Consider the following 18,149-nt stretch of genomic DNA (forward strand, 5'->3'; position numbering starts at 1 on the left):
GGATCTGGGTTACTGGTTGGTTCCTGGTTACTGACAGACTCCTGGTTACTGACAGACTCCTAGTTACTGTGAGGATCTGGGTTACTGGTTGGTTCCTGGTTACTGACAGACTCCTGGTTACTGACAGACTCCTAGTTACTGTGAGGATCTGGGTTACTGGTTGGTTCCTGGTTACTGGTTGGTTCCTGGTTACTGACAGACTCCTGGTTACTGACAGCTCTGAGTTTACCCTCAGCGCTGGCTCCAGCTGAACTCTGACTCGGCGCCGCCTCAGGAACAGGAAGCTCCGGCCTCAGGCTGCTGTTGGGAGGATTTCCGAGGCCGATCCTGAAACAAAAGCCCGGCCGCCATGGACAGGCTCGGCACTTCCGACAGCCTGGCCGCCAAGAGGCCACCCCGCCTGGCCACCGGCTCCGGGCAAACCAGCGCCGATTCACCGGAAAGGTAACGGAGGACAGGCCGGGGACTGGGCCCAGGCGGCGGGCTCTGCTCAGGGATCCCGGGCACGGTGCATGGATCCCGGGGCTGGGTCTGCATTGGGATCCGGGCACGGTGCATGGATCCCGGGCTGGGTCTGCATTGGGAACCCGGGCACGGTGCATGGATCCCGGGCTGGGTCTGCATTGGGAACCCGGGCACGGTGCATGGATCCCGGGCTGGGTCTGCATTGGGAACCCGGGCACGGTGCATGGATCCCGGGCTGGGTCTGCATTGGGATCCCGGGCACGGTGCATGGATCCCGGGCTGGGTCTGCATTGGGAACCCGGGCACGGTGCATGGATCCCGGGGTTGGATCTGCATTGGGATCCCGGGCACGGTGCATGGATCCCGGAGTCTGTCTGCATTGGGAGCCGGGCACGGTGCATGGATCCCGGGCTGAGTCTGCTCAGGGATCCCGGGCACGGTGCATGGATCCCGGGGCTGGATCTGCATTGGGATCCGGGCACGGTGCATGGATCCCGGGGCTGGATCTGCATTGGGATCCGGGCACGGTGCATGGATCCCGGGCTGTGTCTGCTCAGGGATCCCGGGCACGGTGCATGGATCCCGGGGCTGGATCTGCATTGGGATCCGGGCACGGTGCATGGATCCCGGGGCTGGATCTGCATTGGGATCCGGGCACGGTGCATGGATCCCGGGGCTGGGTCTGCATTGGGATCCGGGCACGGTGCATGGATCCCGGGGCTGGGTCTGCATTGGGATCCGGGCACGGTGCATGGATCCCGGGGCTGGGTCTGCATTGGGATCCGGGCACGGTGCATGGATCCCGGGGCTGGGTCTGCATTGGGATCCGGGCACGGTGCATGGATCCCGGGGCTGGGTCTGCATTGGGATCCGGGCACGGTGCATGGATCCCGGGCTGAGTCTGCATTGGGATCCGGGCACGGTGCATGGATCCCGGGGCTGGGTCTGCATTGGGATCCGGGCACGGTGCATGGATCCCGGGGCTGGGTCTGCACTTTCGGACATGAATTCCAAAGAAGAATGCAGAGAGAGTGCACATCAGCCCCGTGTGAAGGTGCAGACTGGGCAATGCCTTTTCGACAAATTTTCCAAAAATTTTCACGTTTAACCAGAGCGCTGTATTAATTGAATTTTAATATTTGCGCCTATCCAACTTATTACAAATGTTTTTTTTCCCCTGAGTCTAATTATTTTCTTAACAGGTTAATGTAAGAAATTGGTGAAGTTATGTTAAAAGTAGTGGTCCCACAATGAGAGAGAGCTGACTGCAGTGTTCTGGTCTTCACCATTTCTGCTCCTAAATTAGGAACAAGAGTAGGCCATTCAGCCCTTCCAGCCTGTTCCATCATTCAATGACTTCAGGTCTGACCTGCGACCTAGCTCCACATACGTACCTTGGGCCCATATCCCATAATACTGCTGCCTAACAAAAAAATTATGTATTTTAGATTTTAAATCTAACATCTGACCCAGCATCCACTGCCATTCATGGAAGAGAGTTCCAAATACCTACCAACTTTTGTGTGTCAAAATGCATTAAAACATTTCTTCTGACCCTAATTCTCAGACTATGTCCCTAGTTCTGGAATGCCAAACCTGTGGAAATAGTTTATTTATGCACAAACATTGTTTTGTTTATTCAGTTTCCTTATCCCATTGGCAGACTGGTTAGAACATAGAACATAGAACAATACAGCACAGAACAGGCCCTTCGGCCCACGATGTTGTGCCGAACTTCTAACCTAGATTAAGCACCCATCCATGTACCTATCCAAATGCTGCTTAAAGGTCGCCAATGATTCTGACTCTACCACTCCCACGGGCAGCGCATTCCATGCCCCCACCACTCTCTAGGTAAAGAACCCACCCCTGACATCTCCCCTATACCTTCCACCCTTCACCTTAAATTTATGTCCCCTTGTAACACTCTGTTGTTACTGCGATAAAAACAATGACTGCAGATGCTGAAAACTAGATTCTGGATTAGTGGTGCTGGAAAAGCACAGCAGTTCAGGCAGCACCCGAGGAGCAGCAAAATCGACGTTTCGGGCAAAAGCCCTTCATCAGGAATACAGACAGAGTGCCTTAAGGGTGGAGAGATAAATGAGAGGAGGGTAGGGGTGGGGAGAAAGTAGCATAGAGTACAGTAGGTGAGTGGTGGAGGGGATGAAGGTGATAGGTCAGACAGGAGGGTGGAGTGGATAGGTGGAAAGGAAGATTGGTAGGTAGGATAGGTCATGGGGACAGTGCTGAGCTGCAAGTTTGGAACTCGGGTGAGGTGGCGGAAGGGGAAATGAGGAAACTGTTGAAGTCCACATTGATGCCCTGGGGTTGAAGTGTTCCGAGGCGGAAGATGAGACGTTCTTCCTCCAGGCGTCTGGTGGTGAGGGAGCGGCGGTGAAGGAGGCCCAGGACCTCCACATCCTCGGCAGAGTTGAAATGTTGGGTCACAGGGCGGTGTGGTTGATTGGTGCGGGTGTCCCAGAGATGTTCCCTAAAGTGCTCTGCTAGGAGGCGTCCAGTCTCCCCAATGTAGAGGAGACCGCATCGGGAGCAACAGATACAATAAATGATATTGGTGGATGTGCAGGTAAAACTTTGATGGATGTGGAAGGCTCCTTTCGGGCCTTGGATGGAGGTGAGGGAGGAGGTGCGGGTGCAGGTTTTGCAATTCCTGCGGTGGCAGGGGAAGGTGCCAGGATGGGAGGGTGGGTTGTAGGGGGGCGTGGACCTGACCAGGTAGTCACGGAGGGAACGGTCTTTACGGAAGGCGGGGAGGGATGGTCCTCCTGGGAGCAGATACGGCGGAGGTGGAAGAATTGGGGAATACTGGATAGCTTTTTTGCAGGAGGTAGGGTGGGAGGAGGTGTTATCCATGGGCACCCATATGGGCCCCAGCAATGCCTGTCTCTTTGTTGGCTACGTAGAACAGTCCACCTTCCGTAGTTACACCAGCACCACTCCCCACCTCTTCCTCTGCTACATTGATGACTGCATTGGCGCCACCTCGTGCTCCCACGAGGAGGTTGAGCAATTCATCAACTTCACCAACACATTCCACCCTGACCTTTAAATTTAACTGGACCATCTCTGACACCTCCCTCCCCTTCCTAGACCTCTCCATCTCCATTAATGACGACCGACTTGACACCGACATTTTCTACAAACCCACCGACTCCCACAGCTACCTGGATTACACCTCTTCCCACCCTACCTCCTGCAAAAAAGCCATCCCATATTCCCAATTCCTCCACCTCCGCCGTATGTGCTCCCAGGAGGACCAGTTCCACCACAGAACACACCAGATGGCCTCTTTCTTTAGTGACCGCAATTTTCCTTCCCACTTGGCTAAAGATGCCCTCCAATGCATCTCGTCCACATCCCGCACCTCCACCCTCAGACCCCACCCCTCCAACCGTAACAACGACAGAACGCCCCTGGTGCTCACCTTCCACCCTACCAACCTTCGTATAAACCAAATCATCTGCCGACATTCCCGCCACCTGTAAACAGACCCCACCACCAGGGAAGTGTTTCCCTCCCCACCCCTTTCCGCCTTCCGCAAAGACCGTTCCCTCCGTGACTACCTGGTCAGGTCCACGTCCCCCTACAACCCACCCTCCCATCCTGGCACCTTCCCCTGCCACTGCAGGAATTGCAAAACCTGCACCCACACCTCCTCCCTCACCTCCATCCAAGGCCCTAAAGGAGCCTTCCACATCCATCAGAGTTTTACCTGCACATCCACTAATATCATTTATTGTATCCGTTGCTCCCAATGTGGTCTCCTCTACATTGGGGAGACTGGGCGCCTCCTAGCAGATCTCTTTAGGAAACATCTCTGGGACACCTGCACCAATCAACTACACCACCCTGTGACCCAACATTTCAACTCCCCTCCCACTCTGCTGAGGACGTGGAGGTCCTGGGCCTCCTTCACGGCCGCTCCCTCACCACCAGACGCCTGGAGGAAGAACGCCTCATCTTCTTCCTCTGAACACTTCAACACTTCAATCCCAGGGCATCAATGTGGACTTCAACAGTTTCCTCATTTTCCATTCCTCCACCTCACCCCAGTTCCAAACTTCCAGCTCAGCACTGTCCCCATGACTTGTCCTACCTGCTTATCTTCTTTTCCACCTATCCACTCCACTCTCCTCCCTGACCTATCACCTTCATCCCCTCAGCCACTCACCTATTGTACTCTATGCTACTTTCTCCTCACCCCCACCCTCCTCTCATTTATCTCTCCACCCTTCAGGCTGTCTGCCTGTGTTCCTATTGAAGGGCTTTTGCCCGAAACGTCGATCTTACTGCTCCTCGGATGCTGTCTGAACTGCTGTGCTTTTCCAGCACCACTAATCCAGACTTGTTACTGCAACAAATGGTGGGGATTGGCCAAAGGTGGTAGATTTCAGCAGTGCCAACGCAAGAAGAGTCAATAAATACTGGCCTTACTAGGGACACCCAGACCCCGTGTAAAAATAAAAAAAAGAGTTAGGCTGGTGAGTATGATTTGGGTGGTCATCTACAACTCACATTGGAAACTGTCTCATTGTGTAGCTGAAGTCTCGTTCTCATGGTGCAGGTACCCTACATTATGCAGTGTGGCAATATCATCATGTACTAAGGGATAGATTGCAAACTGATGTCAGAATTCGAGACTGGACATCAGAGGTGCTGTGAGCCATTAGCAGCAGCAGAATTTCACTTACAAACAGTCAGTGACCCATGGCCCACCATATTCCCTACTCCACCATTACTATCAAGCCAGGGGATACGCACCCTCTATCACTGACGCTCAGTAGCAACAGTGTGTACTATATACAAGATACACTGTACACTGCAGAAATTCACCAAAGATCCTGAGACAGCTTCTTCCAAACCCACATACTTTCATCTAGAACAAGGATAGCAGATGCATGGACATGTCATCCCATTCAAGTTCCCCTCCAAGCTACTCTCCACCCTGACTTGGAACTGAATTTTGACAGTTCCCTTTGCTGTCAAAATCCTGGCATTCTCTCCCTAAGGTCATTGTGGGTCCACCTACAGCACATGGACTGCAGCAGTTCAAGAAGGCAACTTAGCACCACCTTCTCAAGGGATGGACAATAAATGCTGACCCAGTCAGTGATGTCCACACCCCTCAAGAGAATACGAAGAATCTAAAATAGGTGGGAAAATAAGTTGCAATGAAGAAATAAGTTTACAAATGGATAGGGGAATGGTCCAAAATTTGGCAGATGCGCTTAACGTGGATAAATGTGAGGTTATCCATTTTGGTTGGAAAAATGAAAAAGCACCTTATTATCTAAATGGAGAGAAACCTCAAAATGAGGGATCTGAGTGTCCTCGTGCACGAGTCACAGAAAGCCAGTGTGCAGTTATAGCAGGTAATAAGGAATACGGATGGAGTTTGGTCTTATTGCTAAAAGAATGGAGTATTAAAGCAGGCGGGTATTGTTATAATCGGACAAGGCAATCATGAGACCCCTTCTGGAGTACAGCTTTAGTCCCCCTTACCTGAGGAAGGATAGGACTGTATTGGAGGCCGTTCATAAAAAGTTCACTGAATCATTTCCCGAGATGAAAGGCGTGTTTTATGAAGAGAGATTGAGCAGCTTAGGCCGATGCTCTCTGGAGTTAGAAGTATGTGAGAAGTATATAAGATGTTAAAGGGGATTGAGAAAGTAGACTTAGAAAGGACGCTTCTTGTTGTAGGGCAACAGAGAATGAAGGGTGGGTGGGTGTTACATTTTTAAGCTGAGGAGTAGCAGATACAAAACAGGTGAGAAAAGTCACTACTTAGAGTCACATGGTCATAGAGATATACAGCATGGAAACACGGTCCAACTCATCCATGCCGACCAGATATCTTAAATAAATCTAGTCCCATTTGCCAGCATTTGGCCCATATCCCCTCTACGCCCTTTGTATACATATACCCATCCAGATGCCTTTTAAATGTTGTAATTGTACCAGCCTCCACCATGTTGTCTGGCAGCTCATTGCATACACATACCACCCTTTGCATGAAAACGTTACCCATTCAGGTCCCTTTTATATCTTTCCTCCACACCCTAAACCTATTCCCTGTCGTTCTGGACTCCCCCACCCCAAGGAAAATATCATGTCTATTTACCCTATCCATGCTCCTCATGATTTTATAAATCTGTGTAAGGTCACCCCTCAGCCTCTGAAGCTCCAGGGAAAACAGCCCTAGCCTATTCAGCCTCTCCTTATAGCTCAAACCCTCCAACCCTGGCAACATCTTGTAAAGCCTTTCTGATCCCTTTCAAGTTTTGCAACATCCTACATATAGCAGGGAGACCAGAACTGAATGCAGTATTCTAATTGAGGCCTAACCAATGTCCTGTACAGCCACAACATGACCTCCCAATGCCTATACTCAATGCACTGACCAATAAAGGCAAGGATACCAAATGCTGCCTTCACTCTCTCAAAGAGTCGTGCCTCTGGAATTTAGAGCGCAGTGGATGCTGGGGCGCTGAATAAATTTAAGGATGAAATGGACAGGTTTTCAGTTATTAATGAGTTGAAGGGTTATGGAGAGTGAGCAGGAAAGTGGAGTTGTGGCTGAGACGAGATCAGCCATGATCATATCAAATGGCGGAGCAGATTTGAGGGGCTGAATGGCCTATTCTTGCTCCCAGCTCTTATATCCTTATGTCCAATCCTGATTCAATAAAGAGTACAGGAGAACAACCTAAAAAATGAAGTGTCACCTGGTGAACCTACAACACAGAACTAATTAGAGTCATAGAGATGTACAGCACGGAAACAGACCCTTTGGTCCAACCCGTCCATGCCGACCAGATATCCCAACCCAATCAAGTCCCACCTGCCAACACCCGGCCCATATCCCTCCAAATCCTTCCTATTCATATACCCATCCAATGCCTTTTAAATGTTGCAATTGTACCAGCCTCCACCACTTCCTCTGGCAGCTCATTCCATATACATACCACCCTCTGTGTGAAAAATTGTCTCATAGGTCTCTTTTATATCTTTCCCCCCTCACCATCAACCTATGCCCTCTGATTCTGGACTCCCCCACCCCAGGGAAAAGACTTTGTCCAGTTATTCTATCCATGCCCCTTAGGATTTTGTAAACCTCTGTAAAGTCACCCCTCAGCCTCTGACACTCCAGGGAAAACAGCCCTAGCCTATTCAACCTCTCCATATCGCTCAAATGCTTCAACCCTGGCAACATCCTTGTAAATCTTTTCTGAACCCTTCCAAGTTTCACAACATCCTTCCGATGGGAAGGAGACCAGAATTGCACGCAATATTCCAGCAGTGGCCTAACCAATGTCCTACATGTGAAAACCATATAAGCAGCAAAGGGTACATGGGGCTGAGTTGAATCCCTGACTAACAACATCCTGGGGATTGCCATTGCACAGAAACTGAAATGCACTTGGCACATGAACACAGTGGCTACAAGAGCAGGTCAGAGGCTAGGAATCCTGTAGCGAGTAACTCCCCTCCCGACTCCCTAAAGCCTGTCCGTCATCCACAAGTCATAGGTCAGGGGTGTAATGGAATACTCCCCACATGCCTGGATGGTTGCAACCCCAACACTCGGTGGAGTAGTGGACAGTTTGGACGAATGTTACAGGTTGCAGGGGGACTTGGATAAACTGCAGAATTGGGCTGAGAGGTGGCAAATGGAGTTCAATGCAGCTAAATGTGAGGTGATGCACTTTGGGAAGAATAACAGAAAGGCAGAGTACTGGGTCAATGGAAAGATTCTTGGTAGCGTGGATGTGCAGAGGGATCTTGGAGTCCATGTGCATAGATTCCTGAAAGTTGCCAACCAGATGGATAGTGCTGTTAAGAAGGCATATGGTGTGTTAGGTTTCATTGGTAGAGGGATTGAATTGTGGAGCTGCAATATCATGCCGCAACTATACAACACACTAGTGCAGCCACACTTGGAATATGGTGTACAGTTCTGGTCGCCATATTTCGGGAAGGATGTGGAAGCATTGGAAAAGATGCAGAGGAGATTTACCAGAATGTTGCCTGGTCTGGTGTGATGAGGAAAGGCTGAGAGACTTGGGTCTGTTCTCATTGGAAAGAAGAGGCTAAGAGGGGATTTGATAGAGACAGACATGATGATCAGAGGATTAGATAGGGTAGACAATGAAAGTCTTTTTCCTAGGACGATGGCGTCAGCTTGTACGAGGGGGCATAACTACAAGAGCAGAAAGTCATTCAGACCCTCAAACCTGCTCTATCATTCAATAAGATGCTGGCTGATAGGATTTAAGACCGATGTCAGAGGCAGGTTCATTATGCAGAGAGTGGTAAGGGCATGGAATGCCCTACCTGCTAATGTAGTCAACTCAGCCACATTAGGGAGATTTAAACAATTCATGGATGAATTTGGGATAGTGTGGGGGTATGAGCTGAGAATAGTTTACAGGTCGGTGCAACATCGAGGACCGAAGGGCCTGTTCTGTGCTGTATTGTTCTATGTTCTAACACTCAAAAATTTGACATGGAAGACATGTCAAGGACAAAGCAGCCACTGAATCGGCACCACATCCACAAACATTCAGTCCCTCCACCACCGACGCTCAGTAGCAGCAGTGTATCCTATCTACAAGATGCACTGCAGAAATTTACCAATGATTCTTCGATAGCACCATCCAAACCCACAATCACTTCCATTTAGGAGAACAAAGGCTGTGCCACCTGCAAGTTCCCTCCAAGCCACTCCCTATCCTGACTTGGAAATATATCGCTGTTCCTTCACTGTCACTGGGTCAAAATCTTGAAACTCCCTCTGTAATGGTATTGTGGCTGCGCCTATACCATGTGAGCTGGGATAGTTCAAGGTTCACCACCATCACAAAGGTAATAAATGCTGGGCTAGTCTGTAACTCCAACACCCCCAAATTAAATAACAAAAAACTTAACTCTACCTTAATTTGGGCTCAATGGTAGAAGTCAGTAAGATGTAAAATCTTGAAGAGTTTTGACGGGGTCGATGTGGAGCACAGTCCCTGTTCGGGGAGAATCTAGAATTAGGAGTAACTGTTTAAAAGCCAGTGATAATTCACATAAAACAGAGACTAAGTGATTTTTTTTCTTTCTAAGGGTTGTCGGTCTTTGAACTTCCTTCTTGAAAAGGTTGTGGAAACAGAGTCCTTAAATATTTTGAAGGAGAGATAGATAGATTCTCATTAAGCAAGGTGGTGAAAGGTTATGATAAAAAGGCAATTTGGAAGCTCAATCCTATCAGCCAGCATCTTATTGCATGCTAGAGCAGGTTTGAGGGTCTGAATGACTTTCTGCTCCTGATATGTATGGTTAGCTGGTTCAGTGAAGGCTGCATGAAATTCTGCCTCAGAAGGTGGTGGATATTGTTTAATTATAAAAAAGAGGTGGACAAATTCTTGTTAGACAGGGGCATCAAGGGTTCTCAGGGGTGTGTAGTGTAGGCATCTGCCATGATTTTATTGAGTAGGCTCGAGGGGCCGAATGGTCTAATTCTGCTCCCATTTTACATGTCCAAATGGCAGAGTTTGGAGATGTGGCAACTGCCACATTTCTCTAGTCAGCCCACAAGTGCCTGGGGAATGTTGCAGCAATATAAATGGTAGTTTACAAGCGTGGCAACTTGAACCTCAATAGGAGGATTGTACCAGGCTCCTCTCTTAAGCAGACATCTCTTTGAGTCTGAACGTTTCATAATGCTATGTGTACTGGTTGAATCCAATACTTTTCACGGTGTCATATGGACAGGGATTAACAGAAAGGAGCTACACTCCAGCTCTTGAACTGTTTCCTAATCAGTGAACCGGAAGCTGTGTGCCTACATGTTTTGCTCGGCGGTAAGAGAAATGTGCATTTTGTTTCAATAAAGCATCTGTATTGTGTAAAATCTGAACTGTCATCTTACTGTTAGATTTTACTGAAATGTATTCAGCTACATTTAAGTGCATGCTAGTGAATTAGTTCACTAGTGGGAGGACGTACCTGGTAAAAGCTTTCTCACCAAAATTTGGTGTTTACCCTAGCATTTGAGCCCAGTTCAATGCTCATTCTATCATTAGACCTTTACAATGTAACCTCAATAGCGTTTGCAATATAATCTAATTGACGACGCCACTATTTATTGCCCATCCCTAATTGCCCTTGAGAAGGTGGTAGTGAGCTGCCTTCCTGAACCACTATGTCTGGTGTAAGTACATGCACTATACTGTTAGGGAGGGAGTTCCATGATTTTGACCGAGTGACTTTGAAGAAACTGCTGTAAAGTTCCAAGTAAAGATGGTGTTCTGACTTAAAGAGGATATTGCAGGTGTTGGTGTTCCACTTATCTGCTGTCCTTGTCCTTCTACATGGTAGAGGTTGTGGGTTTGGAAAGTGCAAATGGGCCATTTGTCCTCTGTTTCCTGACAAGTGCTGAGTTGGTTCCATTTGAACGTTTTGTTGATGTAAAAATACAGAGCAGAATACAATTGCAAAGCTGAAAAAGCACACAAGGCCAGGCAGCATCTGGGCAGATAAAAAAGCATTAGAATTTCAGGTGAGGCCCTTTACTAAAACCTCAATATTTTCAGTCTGTAAGTTAGCTTGCTGAGCTTGAAGATTTGTTCTCAGATGTTTCGTCACCGTGACAAGGTAACATTATCAGTGAGAGTCTCCGCTGAAGCGTTGGTGGTATGTCCCGCCTCTGTTTATAGGTTTTGGTTTCTTAAGGTGGCTGATAGTCTGATGAAAGACCCTTCCCAAAAATGTTAGCCTGTTGCTTTCTGTACAGACGCTGACTGTCTGACTCTTATATTTTTAGCATTTTCCGTGCTTTTGTTTCTGTTGGTGGCTGATTGCTTTGTGAATCTGATCTTTGGCGACTAGTAAAAGGGGAATGGGTTCAGTCCCTGCAGGTTTGTTGTGGCAAGAATATAAAAGATTTCCAATGTGGAATTGAAAATAAGCATGAGGACCAGATGAGTGGGGAGATACACATGTCAGTTCACTGATCTTCTGGTACATAAACTATAAATTCCTGGGAATAGATACTTTGCAGCTAGTAGTGCTCAGATTTTGGGTAGTCTAATTTTTGGAATCTTGGCAGTTTTTCCCAGAGTTTGAATATTTCATAGTGTTCATGATATGTGCGATATTACACACTAAATTTGACCAACTTGGGACTATCTTAATGGTTTAACATATGGCAGCATGAGTTAAGATTCTCAATGGAATGGTCAGACTCTGTTTAGTATCACGTAAAGGCAGAGATGTGGAAAGGTGCAGGAGAGATTTATGCAGATAGTCCCAGGGCAAGGGACTGAAGTAACATTGAGTCACTAGAGAAGCCGGTATTGTTCTTGTTAGGGTAGAGGAAGTTATGGGGAGACTGTTTCCATTGACAGGAGGGTCAGAGAGCAGATTTAAGTTGAAACATCGAAGTGGAGTCGCAGGTAGATAAGATAGTGAAGGAGGCATTTGGTATGCTTTCCTTTATTGGTCAGAGTATTGAGTACAGGAGTTGGGAGGCCAATTTGCTGCTGTGCAGGACATTGGTTAGGCCTCTGTTGGAATATTGCCTGCAATTCTGGTCTCTTTCCTATCGGAAAGATGTTGTGAAACTTGAAAGCGTTCAGAAAAGATTCACAAGGATGTTGCCAGGGTTGGAGGATTTGAGCTATAGGGAGAGGCTAAACAGGCTGGGGCTGTTTTCCCTGCAGCGTTGGAGGCTGAGGGGTGGGGGCACGGATAGGGTAAATAGGCAAAGTCTTTTCCCTGGGGTAGCAGAGTCCAGAACTAGAGGGCATAGGTTTTGGGTGAGAGGGGAAAGATATAAAAGAGACCTATGGGGCAACTTTTTAAACACACAGAGGGTGGTACGTGTATGGAATGAGCTGCCAGAGGAAGTGGTGGAGGCTGATATAATTGCAACATTTAAGAGGCATTTAGATGGGTATATGGATGGGTGCTGGCAGTTGTGACTAGATTGGGTTGGGATATCTGGTCGGCGGGGATGCGTTGGACCGAAGGGTCTGTTTCCATGTTGTACATTTCTATGACTCTATTAAAAAGTCACAGCAGAGCAGTGCTGAAAATCTGAGCAAAGTTGAAAATGCATTTTCTGCTGAAACCTTCTTTATAATTTTGCTGCCTCTGGATTATTTCAGTGCACTCTCAAATTCTGCTTTTGGTAAACTCAATGTAATTCTAAAACTCTGCTGCACCTTGTTATCTATCACCCTTGCATTAGATCTGCAAGCATCACTTTTTGGTTTTAAAATCGCTATCATTTTGTCAAAATCTTTTGTAGTCTCATTCCTTTCTATCTCTGTACTCTCCTTCAGCCCCACAACCCTCTGAGATATCTGCACTCCCCTAATTCTGGTCTGTTGTGCACCCCTGCTTTTAACTCCTTCACTTGTTTGGTGGCTGTGTTTTAAGCTGTGGAGTTTCTAACCTCCATAATTCCCTCCCTTCACCACTTTGCCTCTAACCTCACTTCTCTCCTTCAAGACCCTCAGTGGAAACCTCCATGATCCACCAAGCCTGACAAAATATCTCCTTGCATGGCTTGGTGTTATATTTTGTTTTGTAACGCTTCTGTGAAGCAAGTTGGAATACCTTTAGTGTTCAAGACTTGTGCATATTTGTATTGTTGCTGCTGTGCAATGCTGAGTTTAAAATGATGGCGAAACCAGAATAAAATCCTTACTTGTGGCCAAATAACTCTGTGCTGACTTTGTGGCCAGAAGTGAGTGGAGAATGTTGGACCATGAATCATAATGTGATGCCTTAGATTAATGCAATTTCAATTTGCTTTCTGGTTTTCAAAATATATGCGCTGGAATTCCAAAACATCAAAGTAATGCTTCTTCCTTTGTTCAAAAAGTCAAAGTTGACTCATTGTTATTTGCCCATACTTCTGATTACCATGACTGAAGCTGCTGATTCTTGCGGAGTTCTGGTGGAAGGGGAAGTCTCCACTTTCTCCAGGTTGCCACAGTTTGTGTGCTGGCCTGCACTGGCAGTGCTAGCAAGCTGTTTGGCAAGGTAGGTCCTGTCCTATCCTGAACTGAAGCACACCTTGGACTGGATGCAAACACCATTTAGAGAGTCATAGAGATAGACAGGATGGAAACAGACCCTTAAGTCCAACTTGTCCATGCCGACCAGATATCTTAAATTAATCTAGTCCTCTTTGCCAGAACTTGGCCTATATCCCTCTAAAACCTTCCTATTCCTATACCATCCAAATGTTGTAATTGTACCAGCCTCTGCCACTTCCTCTGGCAGCTCATTCCATACATGCACCAGCGTCTATGTGAAAAAGATGCCCCTGAGGTCCCTTTTAAGTTTTTCTCTCCCTCAGCCTAAATCTATGCCCTCTAGTTCTGGACTCCCCCATCTCAGGGGACATACCTTGCCTATATAACCGATCCATGCCCCTCATGATTTTATAAACCTCTATCAGATCTCCCCTCAGCCTCCGCCAAATGATCCTGAGGAGAGCATGAGTTGTGATCCAGATTTAGAATGACAAACAGCAGGGGCTGGCAGGTCTGCATTGGAATTCTTAAAAATTTCAAAAATACTTTATTTATTAAAGATATCTTTTCTCCATATATACTTAGTCATAAACACAGTTTGGTTCTGTACAGCAGCATGTTAAAGAAACAAACAAACATTGGAGTTTGCCTCTATCTGAACAAACCAAAGGCATCTCCTACTTGAACCAGACTATATTTCCATAGATTTGAGGCACCAGCTGGGTCCGTTACTGAATGGGCCCCCATTTACTTCAACAGGAAGACCTCAGACAGCGGACTTTCCCCACTGCGCCTTGGTGGCAGCAGCTGCCCCAAGCTTTAGTGCATCCCTCAGCACAAGGTCCTGGACTTTGGAATGTGCCAGTCTGTAATGCTCAGTCGATGTCAACTCCTTGTTCTGGAAGACCAAAAGGTTTCAGGCAGACCAAAGAGCTTTATTCACCTAGTTGATGGTCCTCCAGGCACAGTTGATGTTTGTCTCAGTGTGCTTCCTGGGGAACAGACCATACAGCGCAGAGTCCTGTATGACAGAGTTGCTCAGGATGAACCTGGACAAAACCCACTGCATCTCTCTCCAGACTTCCTTTGCAAAGGCACATTCTAGCAGGAGGTGTGTGACAGTCTCTACATGCGTGCGCACACACACACCAGCCATGTCGGGGGCAGTGTTCTTGGTCTGGATTTACATGAAGGATCTCACAGACTGTGCCTTTCTCAGCACCAGCCAAGCGATGTCTTGGTGCTTGTTTTAAAATTCTGGTGATGAGACATTCTGCCAAATGTCTTTGATAGTCTGCATTCGTATAGTGTCTGCATTTGAATCTCTCTCTAATGAATGAGCAGCCTAGGACTGTGGTGATAAGACTGTGGTGACTTTAACCTTTACTTTGCTATTAGATGAAAAGGTAAAGTCCCCATAGTACCGTACAGCTGCTCTCTCATTGGAGAGAGGTGACTGGTGATGAGATTAATCTGAGGGTCACCACACCTCAGGTGAGGGGAGAGGTTGAGAAGGAGAGGCCTTAATGGTAATGTCAGCGAGTGCGGGAATTGAACCTACACTATTAGCATCACTCTGCATCGCAAACCAGCTATTTGGCCAACTGAACTAACTGACCCTCTATTGGCATAGTCGAAAAGTGTGGCGCTGGAAAAGCACAACAGATTAGGCAGCATCCGAGGATCAGGAGAGTTGACGTTTCAGGCATAAGCCCTTCAGCATTCTGACTTTGGTCTTCACCATCTGCAGTCCTCACTCACTCACTCACTCCTCCATTGGAATCATCGTACATACACTGAAGAATACCTTTATCCACCAGAATAGCTGTCTTGCTACAATCCATTTTAAAAAGCTTGAATTGTGCGTGCATTTTGTCAATTTATGTGAAATGATAAATTACTACAGTCATGTTTACAAAAATGTCTGGAATGAGTGACTGCAGTAAGAGGTGAAATTAGAGAAACTGGAGCTGTGCTCCTTTTGAGCTGAGAAGGTTAAAGATAGGTTTAATACGGGTGTTCAAAATCAAGGAAAGTAATGAGAGAGTAAGTAAGGAGAAATTCGTTTGTGTGCTAGAAAGGTCAGTAATCAGAGAAGACAGATTTAAGGTAAATGTCAAAAGAATCTCAGAGAAGAAGACTTTTTTTCACACATTAAAAGTTGTGATCAGGAACACGCTGCCTGTAAGGATGATGGCAGCAGACTGAATAGTAACTTGCAAACGGGAATTTGATGAATTCTCAGGATATAAAAGTATTGCTGAACTTTGGTGGATTGCTAATACAAAGGGCTGGTTATGGGCTGACTGGCCTCCTCACGTATTACGTTCTATGAATTGTCGATATAAACTTGTCATGCTATGGAGATGCTGCAGAACTGGAGTAGGCAGAAAGGTTTAATTACTCTGTGGCTAGTTTAAATAAACCCTCCTGTCCATACTTACAATTTAAGTATTAATATTAAATTGCAGTGTATATTTTAAAAATGAGACTGAAATCTGTATGCTGGGTCCAAATAACTCCTGCTTCTTAAGGTTGTTTCATCTGAGGATTACTCCTAGTTTTTACTGCAAAGTCATGAGGGATTGACTCACATTTTGTAAAATCTTCATATTTTTGCAAATGTAGATGTTGTCACAAATGTATGCGGTATAGCAATTTTCAAACTAAAACTCTGAAAGAAAAACAATCATTGACAGCATACAGACTGTCCAGCCACACAATATTCTGGGTACACATTATCACCAACCTTTGAGCTTTGGTGGATCATCTCCAGTATTTACATAAGACCCCCAAGAAGATTGTAGCAGGGTTCTGATGAAGGGTGACTGAACCCGGAATGTTAACTCTGCATTAACTCTACAGATGCTGTCTGTCCTACTGAGTTTCTCCAGAAATTTCTGTTTGTTTCTGATTTCCAGTATCTGCAGTTCTTTTGTTTTGTTTAGACTGTGTTTTAGCAGGATGGCAGTACACCGTGGCGTACTTACTATTTTGTTGCCACCCTAATAAAATGGTATTTTCTTTGAGTTATTTTTATTTGTTCAAGTGGTTGGGTTAGCAGCTAATACTCAAAGCTGTGACAAAGGAGAGCCAATGGATACTGAGGAAGTTAAAATGCCACAGAGGGGTCAGTTCCATGCTGTGCTTCTCTTTCAGGACACATTGGGGACTCAAGGATTAAACATTCCATTACCAAATGACTTACTGCAGTATCAACTGAAAGCCTGTCCTCTTACAATACAGACAGAACGTCTCAATAGGGGGGAGGCTGACTATTTCTCAGAAATGGAGCCGAGTGGAGCCACACATGTGAATTCCCCCTGTAGCCCCAGACAGAGGTATTTGCTCTTTCCAGACAAGACTGATAGTCTTGGCCACAACCCTGTTAAACTGCCTCCCGCTCCCATTGTCTTACTTACCGTCCATAATAGTATAGGTATGTGAATCCCCCAATAACCTCCCCTCCATATTAGCATAGGTATGTAAACCCCATTTACAGCAGGCAAAACCCTTCTGCCTTAATCTCTTCCCATCAACACATAGTCATGAAGAGCACGATAATCAGTTTCCATAATCCATTCACACATTATCACTGGACATCGACATTCATCGGACTTTGTAAATTCATAATTATCTACTTTAAACTATGTGATGACAATCACCCGTGTGACTGATAAACCTTTTGTTTAATTCCTATAAAATATACTGTCTTTGTGTGTAGGGCAGAGATTAGTGGAGAAGGGTTGCCACAAGTAGACGCACAGTTACTTTGGGGACATTGAGAATCTCTCGCTGGCTCTCCAATAATAAAGCATCTACCATTGTACAGAAACTTGTGTCGTCCAGATTTGTGGAACAAAATTTACATTAACAGATACAATCAATTTGGGTTTCCAGAAGGCTTTTGAAAAGGTGCAGGACAGGCTGATAAATAAGACAAGAGCCTGTGGTGTTAGGGGCAAGGTGCTGCGATAAATAGAGGATTGACTGACTGGCAGAAGGCACAGAATTGGTATAAAATAGTCTTTTTCAACTTGGCAGCCAGTGACTAGTGGAGTTCTGCAGGGATTGGTGTTAGGACCGCAACTGTTCACGTTACACATTCACGATCTAGAAGAAGGAACTGAGGGCATTGTTGCAAAGTTTGCAGATGATACAAAAAATAGGTGGAGGGACAGGTAATGTTGAGAGGTTGCAGAAGGACTTGGACAGGCTGGGAGAGTGAGCAAAGAAGTGGCAGATGGGACACAATGTGTGAAAATGTAAGGTTATACACTTTGGTTAGGGGAATAGAGGAATAGATGATTTTCTAAGTGGGAAAAAGCTTTGAAAATATGAAACACAAAAGGACTTGGGAGTCTTAGTTCAGGATTGACTTAAGGTTAACATGCAGGTTCAGTTGGCAGATAGGAAGGCAAATGGAATGGTAGCAATCATTTCGAGAGGTCTGGAATACTAGAGCAGTTATGGACTGCGAAACCTGTGTAAGGCTCTGGTCAGACTGCATTTTGACTGTTATGGCAGGGTTGGGCCCTGTATCTAAGGAAGGATGTGCTGGCATTGGAGGAGGTCTACAAGAATGATTCCAGGGATGGAGAGCTTGTCGTACAGGTTGTTCTGCTATAA

At 46.4% G+C, this 18,149-nt stretch overlaps 1 protein-coding gene across 4 annotated transcripts in view; it reads left to right on the top strand.

Moving 5' to 3' along the window:
- Positions 1-203: 203 nt before the first annotated feature.
- The window catches only part of mtmr1b (myotubularin related protein 1b), a 99,107-nt gene continuing 81,161 nt past the window's right edge, over positions 204-18,149 (top strand). For 3 of the 4 annotated variants that reach the window (XM_072595542.1, XM_072595544.1, XM_072595543.1), the window contains exon 1: positions 204-444. In XM_072595542.1, the coding sequence (XP_072451643.1) occupies positions 350-444 (95 nt within the window). In that variant the 5' untranslated portion in view covers positions 204-349. The remainder of the gene's footprint in view (positions 445-18,149) is intronic. The other variant, XM_072595545.1, reaches the window with a different exon arrangement.

This window comes from Chiloscyllium punctatum, chromosome 25 (genome assembly GCF_047496795.1).
Source record: "Chiloscyllium punctatum isolate Juve2018m chromosome 25, sChiPun1.3, whole genome shotgun sequence".
NCBI lineage: Eukaryota > Metazoa > Chordata > Chondrichthyes > Orectolobiformes > Hemiscylliidae > Chiloscyllium > Chiloscyllium punctatum.